This window comes from Mustelus asterias, chromosome 4, assembly GCF_964213995.1.
Source record: "Mustelus asterias chromosome 4, sMusAst1.hap1.1, whole genome shotgun sequence".
NCBI lineage: Eukaryota > Metazoa > Chordata > Chondrichthyes > Carcharhiniformes > Triakidae > Mustelus > Mustelus asterias.
Window position 1 is genome coordinate 28,012,571 of NC_135804.1, and position 19,407 is coordinate 28,031,977.

Consider the following 19,407-nt stretch of genomic DNA (forward strand, 5'->3'; position numbering starts at 1 on the left):
AGTATTGGGATTGTTCGGATGTATTACAATGCGGGTGAAAGCTCTCAAATAAAAGGAGGAGAAAATATGAAGAATCATACCTCTACCCGTTTTTGAATGTGGACTCGTATCCAAAACTGCTAACCACGAGTGACTCTAAATGTGCAGTAAATCGTTCGATTCTTAGTTACTGGCCAGTCCACATCCACCCATCGTTACATTTCAGAAAAATTGGCCATTCAGGCTTGGGTCAGTTAGTTTTCAGGGGAGGGGAGGAGAAACAACTAAGTACGGAAATTCCTGTGTGACTGAATTCTATTATTTTAATTGGGGGAAGTGGAAGAAATAATGTAACAAACTATTTTGTCAGTACAGTTCTGTAAAGCAACTGATCCAAACTGAACAGTGCACAAACTCCTGGCTCACCTGAAATAACTTCCTTCTCTCTTCCCTCTAAATTTTTAGTGGTACATGAGATCTTGAGTATTTTTTTCCATGAATCTTAAATTGCTGCTTTCATACAACCATTTCACATTTGAAGAAAATTTGCTGATTAGCAGAATCTCAGCAAATATGTTTCAGCAGTTTTGTGTAACTGTTTACACTGTACAACGTAGAGTGGCTGTGTATGTATGTAACTGATTTGGAGATTGCTTTTATATTTAATTTGTAGAACTCTAATATATGGAAGCTCTCTATAGTCCCAATACTTCATGGGAGTAAACCTAATTTAATTCTGTTACATTTGAATAGGGATAATAAATGATAATTTCTAATACAGACAGTCTATCAGCTGAAAAAAACTTCTACAGAATTGTTTATTGGAAAATACAATTGGCAGTACCTGGTGGTACCTCCTGCAACACTAAGGACTACCTACCTTATCTACACAATTCAAAGACAACGAATGATACATTCTAAAAATCATTAAATCTGACTTAATGGTATTTTAAGTACACAGGTTTTGCAGTCAATATGTGCAATTTTTAAAAAAAATTGACTTTAAACAATACTTTTACTGTCTGCAACAGGAGGTTTGTGCTTAACATAAACAAAATCGTGCCTATTTTGATTTTCTTTAGGCAGTTAATTCAACAACTGACTAAAATTAAAGAGCAAAATTAGATACAAATGATTGATATTACAAAACATTTTCTGTAAGATATGATTTGACTAACCAAAGTAATTATATGAGTGGTACTAACCAGCTTACTGATGAGACCATGAGTAGTTTTGTATTTATGCTGAAAAATTTAATTACAATGCCTTGCTGTATGAAGTTTCCTTAAATATCATTTGTAACACATCGCAATTTTAAATCCACACCAGGAATTAAACTGGTTCATAGTCAAACGAAAACACCAAAATCAGTTGCAGAAGGTAAAATTATTCTCACCAGTTTTTCACAACCAGAGAAATATCATATCCTATTCAGCACATTACACCTAATGACAGTTCTGCAGATTATACTGCCAGTTACCACTGGTACATTATGCAATAGATTAGTTGACAAAGTTGAATCCAGATGCAAGATTGACTTTAGTTTTACAAGAATAATATGGTTGGAATGTTGAAACTGCCCACCGAGTTCTATAGAGGCAGTGTTTAATAAAGCAGTCAATGATCAGTTAATGTTAGAGCACAAATTACTTGAACCGATTCTCTGCATATTTCAAAATACGAGCAAAATGAGTTCACTCTTTCAATAAAGCGCAAGAAAATTCTGCAGTGCTTTTGTATGCATTTTAAATTGAGAAATCATAGTGTGGCATCGTACTATTAAAAAAATGATGAACAATGCAAATTTAAGGGTCATTCAATTTGTAGTCCAGAAACCTTTTGATTGTCACAGGCAAGCGAACATGGAGAGCTTTTTGTTTTTGTATAAATGCTGAAATGTATATTGATCTGATGGTCAATCATTTTTGACACCTTGAGAAGCAACCTTGTAAAACTGCAAACATGCTGAACTTGAATCGCGCCAGTCTTATTCTTTATAGAATAGTTGGTTCCGAGTAGAGTTCACCACCAGCGCAGAGCTGCAGATGATGGTTAAGTGCAGCTTTCAGCTCTGGGTCAATGTCCTTACAAGCGGCCTGTAGCTAACAAAGAAAACAATGACTTTTTATTAAATCTTACACTGTATGGTGAAGTGTATGTTACAAAACATGTGGCTATTAGAACCAATGAGAAAACATTGAGTAACAATATTGTAACTGCTCTTCACTTGTACCTTTAATAAGCGTGTTACTGGGACTGGAAAGTTTGAATTATAATTGGGCGGCATGGTAGCACAGTGGTTAGCACTGCTGCTTCACAGCTCCAGGGACCTGGGTTCGATTCCCAGCTTGGGTCACTGTCTGTGTGGAGTTTGCGCATTCTCCTCGTGTCTGCGTGGGTTTCCTCCCACAGTCCAAAGATGTGCGGGTTAGGTTGATTCGCCATGCTAAAATTGCCCTTAGTGTCCTGAGATGCGTAGGTTAGAGGGATTAGTGGGTAAATATGTAGGGATACGGGGGTAGGGCCTGGGTGGGATTGTGGTCGGGGGTGCAGACTCGATGGGCCGAATGGCCTCTTTCTGTGCTGTAGGGTTTCTATGATGAGAGGCTGGATAGGGTGAAACTTTTTTTATTTGGAGCATAGGAACATGAGGGGTGATCTTACAGGTTTATAAGATCATCAGGGGCATAAATAAGATGAATAACCAAGATCTTTTCCCCAGGGTAGGGGAGTCCAAAACTAGGGGGCATAGGTTTTAATGTGAGAGGGGAAACTTTTTCTCACACAGGGTGGTGGGTATATGGAATGAGCTGCCAGTAGAGCTGGATACAATTACAACATTTAAAATACATTTGGACAGATACATGGATGGGAAAGGTTTAGAGGGATATGGGCCAAACACAGGCAAATGGTACTAGTTCAGTTTAGCAAACCTGGTCGGCATGGACAAGTTAGACTGAAGGGCCTGTTTCCGTGCTGTATATCTCTATGACTATGAAACTTGGAATAGGGAAAATTAAACAGGACCCCATCTTATGTAAATAACCTTTTATCTATTGCCGGCATAGGCAATCCACCTCTGCTTGGAAGTAAAGTAAATCTCAGGGAAGGAAAAAGTGGCTTTGGTGCAGGGAAGTAAATATTCTCCATGCATGAATCACAGGAAAATCAGCACTGTAATATGCTTATAAAACCAGGCACTCCAGTCTGAAAATGTATAATTTGGCTGGTGCTCTGTGCTGGAATGGGAAGCGCTGCATTATTCAACGTGCTCTTTGGCTAAAGGCGTTGAACCAAGGCAGATTCAGCTCATGGTTAATGGTAAAGTTTCCAGTCTTGGCCAATATTCAGACATGCCTTTCTTGTGTAATACTGCCAAAAAATATTTAATTGATCACTTGTCTAATAGCTATATGCAATTTTGTTGTTGCACTTCATTACTCCATTCCAGTTTTCTTTGGATTAGTTCATGCAAAACCTCAGAGATCAGCTAAAATAAAAACGCTGGTGTAGTAGTGGAACAGATTAATAATCAGATTATGCTTCATTACATAACCTTCATTTCAAAATAATTGACAGACACTTTGGGATGCCAGCGCTCTACAATAAATGCAAGTTAAGTGGCTATTTATGCAAGATAGCGTAACAAGTTTTTAATCTGGATATTAAGTACCTAATTTTCCTTTGTGCCTTGATGTTCCTAAATTGTAGGTACTTAAAACAACTTAAAAGCCTTTATTCTATCGTTACACCAACATTTTAATTTTAATTGTGCATAAACAAATCTAAAGAAAGCTGGAACACTAAACCACAAACTATTAACCAGGTTTGCACAGGGCCTTTCTACAATCCATTATAATACAAAATATTTACAGGGAAGGACATGGTGGATAAGGATAAACTGTTTCCACTAATTGAAGGTTCTAGAACCAGGAGCCATAATCTAAAAATTAGGGCCACGCCATTCAGGAGAGATGTCAGAAAACACTTCTACAGCCAGAGAGTGGAGGAGGTTTGGAACTCTTCCTCAAATGGCGGTGGATGCTGGTTCAATTGTTAGGTTTAAGTCAGAGATAGACTTTTTAAAACTTGAGCAGGAGTATCAAGGGAAAAATGGGCCTAGGGCAGGTACATGGAGTTAGGCCACAGATCAGCCATGATCTTATTGAATGGCGGAGCAGGCTCAAGGGGCTGAATGACCTACACATGTTCCTATGTCTCCAGTCATCAAGTTGTTCTTAAAATTTGACTAAGTTAGAATTTAAGTTAACCAAATATATAAAAGTTTAAAATTTAAAACAGGTTTGTTGAAGATGGATAAATTATTTCAGCTTAGATTTCTGTTTTCGGTATCCAATAATCATGGTTGTGAACTATTTATTGCTTTCAGCTGAATGCTATTCTCTGATCCAGTTGGTGCATTTTAGCAACATCACATTTCTAATGTGGAACAAGCAGGAAAAAATAACAGCTACCATGTATTCTCTCAGATTCCAAACATACAGTCAGTACTTAAAGTAAAATAATTGGTAATAATCGACTGAAATAACAGTATAGAAATTTGTGACTGACCATGGAGTCATCATTTGCATTGCAATTAATCTTGCCAGAAGCTCTTACCTTATTCCGTGACGTGGTCTGAGCAGGACACTGTGGAATTAAACGCAGGAGGAACTGACGCCCTCGTGTAATCAATCCCAAAGGGTCAGACTGCAAACAGAAGCCAAGTTTATTACTTATTGATAACATTACAATCAGTAGCTTTATTCAGATTTGTCTTCCAACTGCATACTTCCTCTCCTGAATGATGACATTTGCTATCAAATTAAATAAAATAGTTCCTTTACTTTGGCATTCATGAAAACTCCTATTGCCCAAACGATCCGTGTTTTTGTGGAGGTGAGCACCTAGTGGCAAAATACTTCACAGCAGAAGCCACACCTTTGATTACTTTAGAATACAACTGGCTGCTGTTGGTGCTGCTGGCTCTCTTGCTGTTCATCAGAGGTGCAAGCTGGAATTACACAACCTGCTCCCATGTCGTGAAGACTGTCAGCAGAGAAAGTGTAGCTGAAGGTGAGTGAAGTGGAAGAAAGGCAAAGTGACTTCCACAAAGCTGGCAATCACCTGTCATGATGTGGAGATGCCGGCGTTGGACTGGGGTAAGCACAGTAAGCAGTCTCACAACACCAGGTTAAAGTCCAACAAGTTTATTTGGTAGCAAATACCATAAGCTTTCGGAGCAATGCTTCTTCGTCAGATGGAGTGGTCTCTGTTCTCAAACAGGGCCCTGTTTGAGAACAGAGACCACTCCATCTGACGAAGGAGCATTGCTCCGAAAGCTTATGGTATTTGCTACCAAATAAACTTGTTGGACTTTAACCTGGTGTTGTGAGACTGCTTACTGTAATCACCTGTCAAGCAGTGAAGTAGGTCCACTCAGTTCACACCAGAATCTTGGGTTAAAACAGAACGTAACAATCTACTTGAATGTAAATACCTTACCCAACACTTACAAGAGGCACTGACTTGCCTTCAAACCCACCCGGGTGAAACTGGGAAGAGGGCAAGATGTCAGGATATCACTTTAGACAATTTAACTCCGCATGCACACCCCAAGCCACCTCCCCTTGCCTGTAAAAAAATCATTGTCTTTAGTGTCACCTAACAGTAGGGCAGCAAAGAAAGACTGTGAGCTACCTGTATGATTATGGAAGCAATTCATGTCAAGAATATTGAACAATATAAGCAGATATTTTCTTTCAACAGAAGTAGAAACAAACTAAATCGCAAACTTAATAAAAACCTGTGCACGCAGATTCAATTCGAAATTAGCAATTTGTGAGAAAGAGATTAAACTCTTCCTGTTGACCATCTATGAAGGTCCACATTAACCATGCTCACCTGCTTGGAGCTTATGTCTTCTCCATCCAGGAAGAGCGTGACCATTGCAGTATACAGAAGGATGGCGACTGACAGGAAATCCGCATGTTTGATGATGGAAGAAAGCAGCTTTGGATCCAGACCAGGAATAAGGCTATTGGAAAATTGAGCAACGCTGAAGACTTAAAAAATTGCGCACTACAATTCAAAATCAAAGTTCGAATTTTGTACAGAAATCTTATTTTTACACAGTATCCCTTAAGGAGCTCTTGTTTCAGAGCCCAGGTTAGCAGGGAGGTCTAGTCTGTACATTTTGATACCTTATTAGTCAATAATTAATTCCTGACATTCATAAGAACATAAGAAATAGGAGCAGGAGTAAGCCATCTAGCCCCTCGAGCCTGCCCCGCCATTCAATAAGATCATGGCTGATCTGACGTGGATCAGTACCACTTACCCGCCTGATCCCCATAACCCTTAATTCCCTTACCGATCAGGAATCCATCCATCCGCGCTTTAAACATATTCAGCGAGGTAGCCTCCACCACCTCAGTGGGCAGAGAATTCCAGAGATTCACCACCCTCTGGGAGAAGAAGTTCCTCCTCAACTCTGTCTTAAACCGACCCCCCTTTATTTTGAGGCTGTGTCCTCTAGTTTTAACTTCCTTACTAAGTGGAAAGAATCTCTCCGCCTCCACCCTATCCAGCCCCCGCATTATCTTATAAGTCTCCATAAGATCCCCCCTCATCCTTCTAAACTCCAACGAGTACAAACCCAATCTCCTCAGCCTCTCCTCATAATCCAAACCCCTCATCTCCGGTATCAACCTGCTGAACCTTCTCTGCACTCCCTCCAATGCCAATATATCCTTCCTCATATAAGGGGACCAATACTGCACACAGTATGCATCAAAGGATCAATTCTGCCAGATGTTTATAAAGACAGAGTAACAGATATAAATTCAGATTTACCTCATCTCTACAACAATTGCAAAATAAAAATATCATTCCAGGCAATGATCCTCCAACAACAGTGAATCTAACCATCTCCTCCTGATATTCTACAGTATTACCATCGTTGAATCCATCACCATTAATATCCTAAGTGTTACCACTGATCAGAAACTGAGGCACATGAACCATACAAATACTGGGCTACAGTGATAGATCAGAGACTGGCGGCACAGTGGTTAGCACTGCTGCTTCACAGCGCCACAGACCCGGGTCCAATTCCGGCCTCGGGTCACTGTCTGTGTGGAGTTTGCATTTTCTCCCCGCGTCTGCGTGGGTTTCCTCTGGGTGCTCCGGTTTCCTCCCACAATCCAAAGATGTGCAGTTTAGGTTGATGGGCCATGCTAAATTGACCCTAGTGTCAGGGGGATTAGCAGGGTAAATGTGTGAGGTTACGGGAATAGGGCCTGACTGGGATTGTGGTTGGTCGAGACTTGATGGGCCGAATGGCCTCCTTCTGTACTGTAGGGATTCTATGATTTCTGATACATGGGAGCACCACCACCTGCAAATTCCCCTCATAGCCACACACAATCCTGACTTAGAATTATATCACTGTGCCTTCGTTCATGCTGGGTTAAACACCTCACATTCCCTCGAGCCAGCATGGTGGCACAGTGGTTAGCACCGCTGCCTCACAGCGCCGGAAACCTGGGTTCAATTCTGGCCTTGGGTGGAGTTTGCTCGTCCTCCCAGTGTCTGCGTGGGTTTCCTCCGGTTTCCTCCCACAGTCCAAAGAGGTGTGGGTTAGGTTGATTGGCCACACTAAATTGCTCCCTTAGTCCCAAGATGTTTTGATTAGTGGGGTAATACGTGGGGTTATGGGGATAGGGCTTGGGTAAGATGCTCTGTCGGAGATTTGGTGCAGACTCAATGAGCTGAATGGCCTTCTTCTGCACTGCAGTGATTCTATGATTCTAACAGCACTGTGGGTGTACCTACAGTGGGTGTACCACCTGGAAGTAACAGTCCAAGAATTTGGTTCACCACCACCTTCCCAGGACAGTTAGGGCTGGGCTATAATCATTGGCTTAGCCTGTGATGCTCACATCCTGAAAAAAGTTAACAAAACATTTAGTGAACACAGATTTGAATCAAGCTACTTGGTGCTGCGTACAACTCTCACCTGCCCCCAGTAGGAACAACATTCTTAAATGTAACCTGTTGATGAAGTGGTCTTAACTTTTCTTTAAGTTACATATCATACCTGAAGAAGGCAACAGGGAGAAGTTTAATTTCCTTGTCAGACATCAAGCCGTTCAGGATCTGGTGTGGCCCACGATCTGATATGGGGAGGAGGATCAAAGCAGTGAGAGGGTTATATTGACGCACAAAAGCAAAATGCTGCAGATGCTGGAAATCTGAAATAAAAACAAAACGCTGGAAAATCTCAGCAAGTCTGGCAGCATCTGTGGAGAAAGCAGGAGTAAATATTTCAGATCAATGACCTTTCATTCGGACATGGAAAAGTCAGAAATGTAATGGGTCTCTAGACTTCCCCAGGTCTGATGAAAGATCATAAACCTGAAACATCCACGGATTCTCTCTCCTGCAATGCTGTCAGACCTCCTGAGTAGTTCCAGTATTTCCACCTTGTATTCAGGTGTATTGTGGAACCGTGTATTGTGGCCACACACATGCAGACTAGTAAATAAGTTAACATAACTTATTGCCCTCCAGAAATGATTAAAGACAAAATAATTATCAATCATGCATTAGGTAATAAAATATCCACTCTACTGAAACTTTAGAATGAGTTTGGTAGACTTTTCACTGCATGACTGACACAGCATTTAAGAGCTGGCACTGATGTCATTCATCTCAGCCACTGATTTAACACCTTGGCTGACAGTAGTTTCCTAACTCACATGAAACCCCATTCACCCACCTACCCCATGCTGGCTGAGATACATTGGTTCCCAGCTGAGCAACACCTCAATTCTAAAATTCTTATCCTTGATTTCAAATCCTTTTGTGGCCTTATCCCCTCCCTATTTCTACAACCTTTTCCAGTCCTGCAAACCCGAGTGATCTCTATGCTCTTTCACTTCTGGTGAATTGCGCACCCTCGATCTTAATCGCTTCATCATTGGCTTCACCACCCTGTGTTACATAGAAGATAGGAGCAGGAGGAAGCCGTTCGGCCCTTCGAGCCTGCTCCGCCATTCATCACGATCATGGCTGATCGTCCAACTCAATAGCCTAATCCTGCTTTCTCCCCATAACCTTTGATCCCATTCGCCCCAAGTGCTGTATCCAGCCGCCTCTTGAATACATTCAATGTTTTGGCATCAACTACTTCCTGTGGTAATGAATTCCACAGGCTCACCACTCTTTGGGTGAAGAAATGTCTCCTCATCTCTGTCCTAAATGGTCTACCCCGAATCCTCAGACTGCGTGTTCAGTTGCCCAGGCCCCAAGCCCTCTCCAACTTTAAGATAGACCTTAAAATCTACCCCTTTGTCATAATATCTCCTTTTGTGGTTCAACATCAAACTTTGTTCGGCAATATTAAAGCAAAATACTGCAGGTGCTGGAATTTGAACCAAAAACAGAAAATGCTGGAAAATCTCAGCAGGTCTGACAGCATCTGTGGAGCGAGAATAGAGCCAACGTTTCAAGTTAGGATGACTCTTCATCTGTTTTTGTTTCAGACTAATAATGTTCCTGTGAAGCACCTTATACTATATTAAAGTTGTTATATAAATGCAAGTGGTTGTTGTAGTGGTATTAGAAGAGACCGAGGAATCAACATTTATTTGGAATATTTTCAGATGAATGAGGTGTGCGATTCAGACTGCAAGCTGGGCAAAGCTGGTTAAAGATGAGTCAGGACAAGGTGCGACAGCTTACCCTTGCTCGTCACCAAAAATATATGAAGCCAAGGTTTGTTCTGCTCCTCCAAAACCACAATCACATCAGCACATGTTTTTAATGCAACAGTTAAGCCCAAGGATTCCTTTTGAAAGAAAAACAACAAATTGTCAGACTCTTTGGCAGAAGCAGATTCAAAACACATTATGGATCATCCATTTAAATAGACTGAACATCTTAAAATAACTCCAAAATATTTAAGATTATTTCTTAGTGTAAAATATATATGATGGTCAAAGAGTGAAACCCTACAAGATCACCGAGTTGCCAGTTACAGGTGAGTTCAACAAGTATCCCTCAGCTGAATGAATTTCACACTGGGACATTTCACTTTCTCTTTATACTGTGGCTAACTGTGTTAATCAAACAGTAATTTCAAGTTTTGACTTTCCTTATTGTAAGCATTGGAAGAAGTTTGTTCTCCCACAATGTGCTGTATCACAATAACTATTGTGCTTGGGTCACTCTGTGTGGAGTTTGCACGTTCTCCACGTGTCTGTGTGGGTTTCCTCCCACATTCCAAAGATGTGCGGGTTAGGGTGATTGGCCATGCTAAATTGCCCATAGTGTCCTGAGATGTGTAGGTTAGAGGGATTAGCGGGGTAAATTTATGGGTTTATGATGATAGGGCCTGGGTGGGATTGTTGTCGGTGCAAACTCGATGGGCCGAATGGCCTCCTTCTGCACGGTAGGGATTCTATGATTGCTATTCGAGAATAATGGTTTCAGTGTGGACAGTAAAACATCGGCACTGGCATCCTCCCATGCACATAGGAAGGAAGACATGCAGCAAATCCATTGGAGATGGGATAGTTTCAGATGGTGTGGATGGTTCCAGCACATGTGCTGCACATGAAGTGGTTATCAGGTGTTTTTGTGGGTTCGCATTTGCGGTGTCGGTGCTTTCTGTGTCAAGCTGTTCATCATGGTGGAGCACGCGACCCACAGGTAATATCACTATTCCACTCTGTCATTGGCTAGAGTCTCCCATGTGTGAAAATCAATGGTTAGGGCCTTCATGTCACACTTAAAATGGAGCGTTGGGCTTCCAACTGGTCTTTTGGCTCTGGCTACTTGGCCATACAGAATATACATGTGTCTGTTACCTCCCTGGGAATGTGCCTCAGCTGGCAAAGGCACCTCTGCTTGCTGAGTGCCAGCATACATGAGAGATTTGAGAAGCCTGTCGCTTTCATGTCTTTGTGTGAGATACCGAGAACACACCACAGATATCAAAGATGAAAATTGATGAGTTTCCTTTCTTGATAGTCATGCGTGGCTCACAGCCGTGCCTCACAACCATCCCTGTGTTAAAATCTGTGTATATATTCGATTGTAAAACTAAACATCACCCTGGAGGTATAAGTTTTCAGAAATTCAAGTACAAAACTATTAACAGAAAGCTGTACACTCGCTCGCTATTCACATAAATGGGAAGTGAGCAGGTGTCAACAATATGAACAGGGCATTGCAGAATAACTGAAGCATCTTTAGTGTCAATCAGTACCTGTAGCAAATCTGTGTGGGGATGAAGCAATACCATATTTACCTTAGGTTGCAATAGGGATGAGATCAAATCCATCAAACTGAGATACAGCACAGAAACCTGGAGACAAAAGAAAGGGACTAAGTTATGGACCAATGTTGATGAATCTTGTGATTTTGATACCACTAACGGTGGCACAGTGGTTAACACTGCTGCCTCACAGCACCAGGGACCCGGGTTCAATTCCAGCCTCGGGTCACTGTCTGTGCGGAGTTTCAAGTTCTCTGCATGCTGACGTGGGTTTCCTCCGGGTGCTCCGGTTTCCTCCCACAGTCCAAAGATGTGCAGATTGGCATGTTAAATTTCCCCTTAGTGTCAGGGGGATTAGCAGGGTAAATGTGCGGTGTTATGGGGATAGGGCCAGGGTGGGATTGTTGTCGGTGCAGGCTCGATGGGCCAAATGGCCTCCTTCTGCACTGTAGGAATTCTATGATTCTACAACTAATGGTCGTCTGATGTGAAGGTGAAAAGGGAAGGATCACCTGTGAGTTTATGATATAAAGCCATTTGCTTTGCATTTTAAAAATATATCATTTCCAATTCAGTGTTACCCTTATCATATAATGGCAACGATACACACCTTCACAGGCAGTATTCACAAAGCACTCAACATTGGCATTCAAGGGAGGAAACAGTATGTATTAAGTGTGAAAATTGGGCAGGACTAAGGTCAGGACCAAAGGTTTTGTCAAAGAGGAGGGCATTGAGGAGGCTTTTAAAACAGGAAAGAGTGATCTGAAACTTAGAGTTTGTGAAGACAAGGACATTGCATCTTGAATGAATTGAAGCTCGTGGAGGTCAAGGCAAAGGAGCCATTAAGAGACTTAGAAATCCAGCTTCAAGGTTTTGAAGGCACAGATCAGGATTTAAATGGGAAAAGTAGGGTGGAAGCAGGCAATGTTTTGGGGGGGGGGGGGGGTCACAGACAAAGAGTGTTCCATTTTACAGAGTGGATCTGCAGGAGCTTGGAGTTGAGCAGTGGGCAAAGATTCTGCAGTTTCTAACTCTGTCCTATAGGTGGCAGCAACGCAGGTCAGCAGAGACCTGACGCACAAAAAAATGGCTTTGGTTTTGCCAGAGGAAATGTTGACTTATCCATTTTTGATTGATCGAGTGCTGGATGTGTCTAGCATTTAAATCAAATCTATCAAAGTGATGTATACTGTCAGGATGAAAGAAAATGAGATAATAAAGAATACACTTACCAGCTCATCCTCAGCACAGATCTTTCCCATTATAGTCGGAAGCATCGTCAGCCCCATTTTCCTTTGGAGAGTGAAGTACAAAAAGGCACCAAGAAGCCAGGGTGTATCAGACGGAGGACCTTCCATTTTCCCCAGAAGTAACCTGCAACAATTGAAGAAGAAAAAACAAAATAGATAAATCTCGCTTCATAAAGTCTTGTACCTCGATCAGCTGTAACTGCAGGGGGGGAGGGGGCACTGAGGACATGCCTGTTACTTTACAGCACAATTTTTTTATTCATATACTCCCAAAGTTTTTCTGGCAATATAAATGAAAGAAGTTTCAAAAGTAAACGTATTGGGGATGATCTTACCATTGCATCCTGCCGGCTGACAGGGAGGGCAAGCCAATAAGATCATGAGAGAAGCCAAGAAATCAGATTCGCATCAGATTTCTCACCTCTCGCAATCTTACCAGCACCAGATACCCGGCAAGATCAGCCTCGTGCCCACTTCTGGCGCAAGGCTGAATAACGTATTCAAATATATTTAAATGTCTTTTACTTTGAATTAAGAGGTCTGGGACGGTATCGTCCGGGCTCACTTGCCTCTGTGGCCTGGCCAGGGGAAACCAGCTATGATGGCCTCGCTGGTAGCACTGGAGGCCACTGAGGCTCCCCAGCGAGATAGAGGGCAGGGGGGGTGCCCCATGGCAGTGCCCACTGCAGGCGATCGGTCTGGGCAACGGTTTGGGAAGGTGCGATGGCAATATTTCCGGGCGGGGTGGGGCTCACAATCAGCTGCAGGCACCCGCGGGAGCTGAGTGGGGGGGGGGGGGGGGGGAGGGGGCTGGGTTTTGGGATGAGACCGGCTGGAGCAGCTGTGAGCTGACCAGTCAGGCCTCTGCTGGTTGCCATTGTGCATGTGCAGCCAGAGGTCTGCACATGCACAATGGCGCCCTCTGCTGCTACAGCAAGTTTGCTGGCGATTTAAGTCCCACCATTTTCACCTACAGGCGAGGAATGATTTAGCCCATTTTTTCCTGCAGAGTGGATAAGATACTGGATTTGAACTTGTCAAAACGCGGGTCAGAAACTCTGCCGTTTTCAAGGCTTGGAATTTCTTTGGCAAGATCGATCCCATTGTCTGTGGAATCACTGGGAATAAGGCAATGTATTTCCAAAATGCTGGGATAGAGATATTATCCAAACCAGATCTGATTGGATAACTTGAGCTTCCACTATGGCTATTTTGTATTTCTGTTTTCTCCCTGCCTCGCCTGAAGACGTAGATTCTTCTGGGTTCATGGTTTGCAGTTACCTTCCAGTACCTTCCCCCCCAGTGCGATTATTCAGTATTGGCAATAAGTGCCTGCAGCCAACTTGACAGTAGGGGGCAGCACAGTCAACTCTGATCAGTCTTCAGGCAACATTGATAGCAACCAGTGGGATCCTTGTCTAATGTAATCCCTACCCCCAATTCTGGAACACTGAAACCAATTTTAACCCCTACAACTGCTCCATACAAGATCAGGCCCGGCAAGGGAATCATACCAATAACCCCAAGAGCCTGTATGGGTCAGCAAATCACTGATAAACTTCCTGAGATTTTGAGGGAAGTAATACATTGATGTTATCCCGAAACAGCAGAAAGTCCTGATCCTCCCCTCCCCCCCCCCCCCCCCCCCCCCCCCCCCCCCATCACCTTTCAACCTTTACTTGTTTTGTACTTTTCAGTTACTTACAAGAGGAAGAACTTCACCAGACTCCTCAAATTTATCATTTTTGATTAGGGCCTGCATTCTTGAGGTTCCTGAGCTAGTAGTTTTAGTACTTTAACGGGATGTGTTTTATTGCTGAGAGACATTTCAACGGGTATTTTAGAATTCTTTAATAAAGAAAGGGGTCGTTTTGCATGACTTGCATTTTAAATACACTGTAATATTGTCAAAGATAAATTTCTATGGGGCAGTAATTCCATGGATGGAATTTTCCTGTCGCGCCTGCCACGGGAATCGGGACACAGATCATGCAAAGGTCCGTTGACCCTGGGTGGGATTATCTGGCTTTGGGACGAGTGCGGCCGGAGAATCCCATACCCACGAGTAAAAGTTTAAATTCTGTCAAACTTTGCAACATGCCTTCCCAGGTTTATTGGTGGTGATGATGCAGCAACTTCCTTTATGGTAAGCATTCCAATTTCTCATTCAGGATGGAATTTTCCCGTCCGCCACGGGACACGGACCATGCAAAGGTCCGTCGACCTCAGGCGGGATTTTCCGGCCTTGAGGCGAATGCAGCCGGTGAATCCCACCCTCAGACTTCAACACCCACTCGAATGTTATTACTGTATTAGCTCGTGGTTCACATCCAATTTTCTTTAAACTATTAGACACTGTGTTGGTGTCTATTGTCCAATTATCAATACTGCAATATGTCCTGATCTAGTGGAAAATTGGATTATAATCACAGATGTGATCTGTGAAAATGTTGTAGTAAAAGCATTATTCCAGGCTATTCATCACTGGCAGAAACATTTTCATTGTAACCCAAAAACAGAAAGGATAATGCATTAAGCTGGCATTCTGAAACGACTGGAACCACATGTTATATATTATAATAGAATAACTATTGCGTACTGCAGCTCTTAAGTTGGATCTGTATTTAATTCCACCGAAATGAAGGTAAAGGAAGTGCAAACATTGAGCTTTGCTCTGTAAGTTAGGCCTGACCTCTCCAAACTTGGCTTTCATGTTGCTTCTCTGCCTTTTGGCTAAGATCAAGTGTCAGATCGAGCTCAAGATCTGATGCAATGCCTTTTCTTGTTAACTTGGATCTTGTACGTCTTTCTTGTGGGGACCATGAATCGGGTTCAGTTTGAATTTGGTCTTTGGAACAAGCAGCGAGATGGATTCAGGTCTGCACATTGACTGTGTAACTTTAAGAATGGAGTACATTTTTTAAAAAAAATTCTTGGACTACCTGTTGGCCCAGCGCTGGTTGTCAACCATCCTCTGTAGTTCTCCGGGAAGTGAAGTGTCACTAATCCTTTTCCATTGTGTGACCAGCACTGGTTCCAGTCTCGGCCACCAAAACTTCAGCAACAAGACACAACAGGGTGACATTAAAAAGGGTTAGGTTAGTCGTTTCATATTCCAAACTTTTCCTGGGATAAAATACTACATTTCAACAAAAAGACAGATCATGGTCAGGCCAAACAGAAGTCCAGGAGAAAGCAGTTACAATAGGGTTGTAAATAGGAAACTTCTTCAGATCTCTGAACATGAGAATTTCCTAAACTATTCATTTTCATAAGCACAACTAATAATGTCCAGCAATTAAAATTACATCTAAATATCCCGAGATTGCTGTATTTATTTGACTGTACAGGTTATTTGAAGTATATAAAAATTAGGAAATAATTTAATAGATTTAAAGCAAGGAACTGGATAATTTTATAGTTAACTCATCTTGGCTCAAAGTACTTTCTTTCTCCCATTCCCAAGCCTTCATCAAGGTGAGAAAGGTTAGTGCCGGGAATTGGAACAATTTCCCATTTTTAACTCAGGCATGTCTCAGCCACCTCAATATTTTAAACATATTTTTAGTTATATACAAGCTTAACTACTTCTTATTAAAGTGCTTATGCAAAATTGTGAATGAACTATAACGAAATTATGCACAACACAATTATATTTCACCTAAGGCTGAACCCTTTTGTCAAGGGGTGGCACAGTGGCACTGTGATTAGCACTGCTGCATCACAGTGCCAGGGACCCGGGTTCGATTCCCAGCTTGGGTCACTGTCTGTGTGGAGTTTGCACATTCTCCCAGTGTCTGCATGGGTTTCCTCTGGGTTCTCCTGTTTCCTCCCACAACCCAAAGATGTGTGGATTAGGTGGATTGGCCATGCTAAATTGCCCCTTAGGGGAATTTCACAGTAACTTCATTGCGGTGTTAATGTAAGCCTTACTTGTGACTAATAAATAAACTTTACTTTAGTGTCATGGGGTCTAGCTATGGTAAATGCATAGGGTTATGGGGATGGGGCCTGGTGTGGATTTGATGGGCCGAATAGCCTTCTTCTGTACTGTAGCATTCTATGATTCTATGAACTTTCGAATGGAACGAACCAATTTTAAACCCAAAGAGAAAATGCTGGAAAACCTCAGCAGTCTGGGCAGCATCTGCAAGGAGAGAAAAGAGCTGACGTTTCAAATTCAGATGACCCTTTGTCAAAGCTGTCAGGGACAAAGGGTCATCTGGACTCAAAATGTCAGCTCTTCTCTCTCTCCTTACAGATGCTGCCAGACCTGCTGAGATTTTCCAGCATTTTCTCTTTTGGTTTCAGATTCCAGCATCCGCAGTAATTTGCTTTTAAATGTGAATTCAAAGCACCCTCTCCGTGGACTGTTTAATAATCGCACTGACTGCTGAAGGAACTTTACCTGATATTTGTCATAATCACATAATCAGGGGTTCATTAAAATGCTGGGACTTTATTGAGTTTAGAACAGTTATTTAGGGATTATACATCCAGGTAGTTATAACTGGGGTGTGCAGTACTCAATTGCAAGGCACAAGTTATCTTTTGACCATGTCAGTTTATAATCACATCATAATTTTATGTTAACATTGTTCAGATATCCTAACATAGTGGATGTGTGATAACACAGCGCATTAGTTAACGGCTAATTAAGTTATGAGACGAAGTGTGCTTTGATTGAATGAATTGGCCTGAGACTTCAATGTCTATTCCCCATAGGAAGAGTTCATGAGCACATGGAAAATGACAAGCAATCGTCATTGCGGAGTCAAACATAAACAAATAAAGAGAACAGCAATGTTTGCACACAAATACGATGATGTCTTTACCGACGCAGATAATAAGAGCAGAGGACAATGTTCTCTGGCATTGTTCAGGATTTCAGCAACAACTCCATCTGCTTCCTCGCACTCGACACAAGCATTAAGCAAACCCTGGAACAGAGAAGGTGGCACATATTAATTACAACACCAACGTCCATTGATTTTATTTCAGAATATAAACATGAGTGGCAGCATTTTTAATTTTCGTGTAGCTGTGGCCAGGGCACTGGGTAATAAGTTCCACAGGATATAATTAAGAGACTTCAAGATGAATGATATGATTTCAGGTCTTTTTAATATCCCTCTGCATTTTAACACAGCAACTAACACAGGGAAGAGGATGAGTTTTAATTAAGATGGGAATATACATGCAGATTAAAAGCAACAGTATACAACATAGATATTTGACAACTCTCATCACATGCATAGGAATGGCTTATGTAACTGCTGTATGACTTATTATTACCATATACAATGATGCATCAGTAATGGCCCAGATTTTGCTGTCAGGTTAACGTTGTTCACCATTAGTTATGCGTAAATGATGTAGCAATATCAGATATAGGACACAGGCACAGATAAACACGGATATCCGAGTTCCATCGCTGCCTCCCCCCTTACAAAAGATATTCTTTATTCTTACCAATGACTTGACTCAAGCAACCATGGAATCATACAGGAGTTACTGAATTCTACTCACGAAAGCAAAGAAATCTCTCGCTGAAAGTCATGCCAGTTGTTTCTATTGTATATCTGAGTTTGCAATGCTGAAACAAACACATGATTGCTGAGGGATTTATGCCAACCAGGTGATATCCATGGTCCCTCTCTACTAACCTCATCCTGACAAGAATACACAAGGTAAACATTTATTTTGCTGTTTTTCTTTTAGCTTTCTCTTCAGGTTATCTTTAGTTTCTCCTTAACTCTTTTATTTCATGCAACTAAATTCATCCTCTCCATATCACCAGGAAATATTGCCAACTCTTCTTCATTTAAAATCCATTTTAGTTCATCTCTCCAAAATAAAAGATTAATATTCCTCCCTTCACATCATCTTCCTCTCAAATGAAGAAGATTTTGTTTGCCCCGAAATTCCTTTAAGCGCTTTTCACACCTTTATTCTCATTTCTTGACCAGTGGCAGCCTTCCATCGCATTAGTGCCGTGGTGGCTTCACTCTGTGTGAGGCATCATCTAGTGTGGCTCAGGAGTCCCATGGCAGTGGGATGGCAGTCCGTGCCACATTTGCTGCAGAGGAAAACAATGAGCTGAGAAGGTGCAGGATTTACTGGCCTGCTTTCTGCTCCCCTCTTCTAAGGCCCCTTCCAAACAACCAGCCTCCAGAGGTAACAGCGGGATACACGGTAATATTTGTAACTGTCTCCCAGTTGACGATGGCAACGCCGCTATCTTCATATCTCGCTTGCAGGTGTCCTTGGAGCCCAGGAGACTGTCACCCAGCAGCAGCTCACTGACAGAAGGTCTTTGGATAAATGGCTGTCACCTATCCAATCATTATGTGGAGATGCCGGCGTTGGACTGGGGTAAACACAGTAAGAAGTCTCACAACACAAGGTTAAAGTCCAACAGGTTTATTTGGTAGCACTATCTGTAACCCCCATGACTTGCCTGGGCTTGCAAAATCTCATTAACTGTCCTGTCTGGAGACAATACACATCTCTTTAATCTGTGCTTAACGCTCTCTCCACTCACATTGTCTGTATCTTTAAGACTTGATTACCTGTAAAGACTCGCATTCCAACCATTATTTTGTAAATTGAGTTTGTGTCTTTATATGCCCTGTTTGTGAATAGAACTCGCACTCACCTGACGAAGGAGCAGCGCTCCGAAAGCTAGTGGCTTTTGCTACCAAATAAACCTGTTGGACTTTAACCTGGTGTTGTGAGACTTCTTACTGTACCAATCCAATCAACATGGCCAAGCCAGCCCAGATGTAATGAGTGCATGCTGATGGAATTAGCACTCCCCAGGACCTATGAGCTGTTGACTCTATGCCTCCAAGACACATCCTTAATCTTGACACATCTTCAAATAGAGAA

At 42.1% G+C, this 19,407-nt stretch overlaps 1 protein-coding gene across 1 annotated transcript in view; it reads right to left on the reverse strand.

The window, feature by feature from the left end:
• Positions 1-12: 12 nt before the first annotated feature.
• The window catches only part of fanca (FA complementation group A), a 106,677-nt gene continuing 87,282 nt past the window's right edge, over positions 13-19,407 (reverse strand). The window contains exons 35-43 of the mRNA XM_078210729.1: positions 17,352-17,456; positions 15,459-15,571; positions 12,499-12,640; positions 11,297-11,353; positions 9,727-9,832; positions 8,081-8,156; positions 5,884-6,016; positions 4,600-4,689; positions 13-2,081 (exon numbers count right to left, since the gene is read on the reverse strand). Of these exons, the coding sequence (XP_078066855.1) occupies positions 1,974-2,081; positions 4,600-4,689; positions 5,884-6,016; positions 8,081-8,156; positions 9,727-9,832; positions 11,297-11,353; positions 12,499-12,640; positions 15,459-15,571; positions 17,352-17,456 (930 nt within the window). The 3' untranslated portion in view covers positions 13-1,973. The remainder of the gene's footprint in view (positions 2,082-4,599; positions 4,690-5,883; positions 6,017-8,080; positions 8,157-9,726; positions 9,833-11,296; positions 11,354-12,498; positions 12,641-15,458; positions 15,572-17,351; positions 17,457-19,407) is intronic.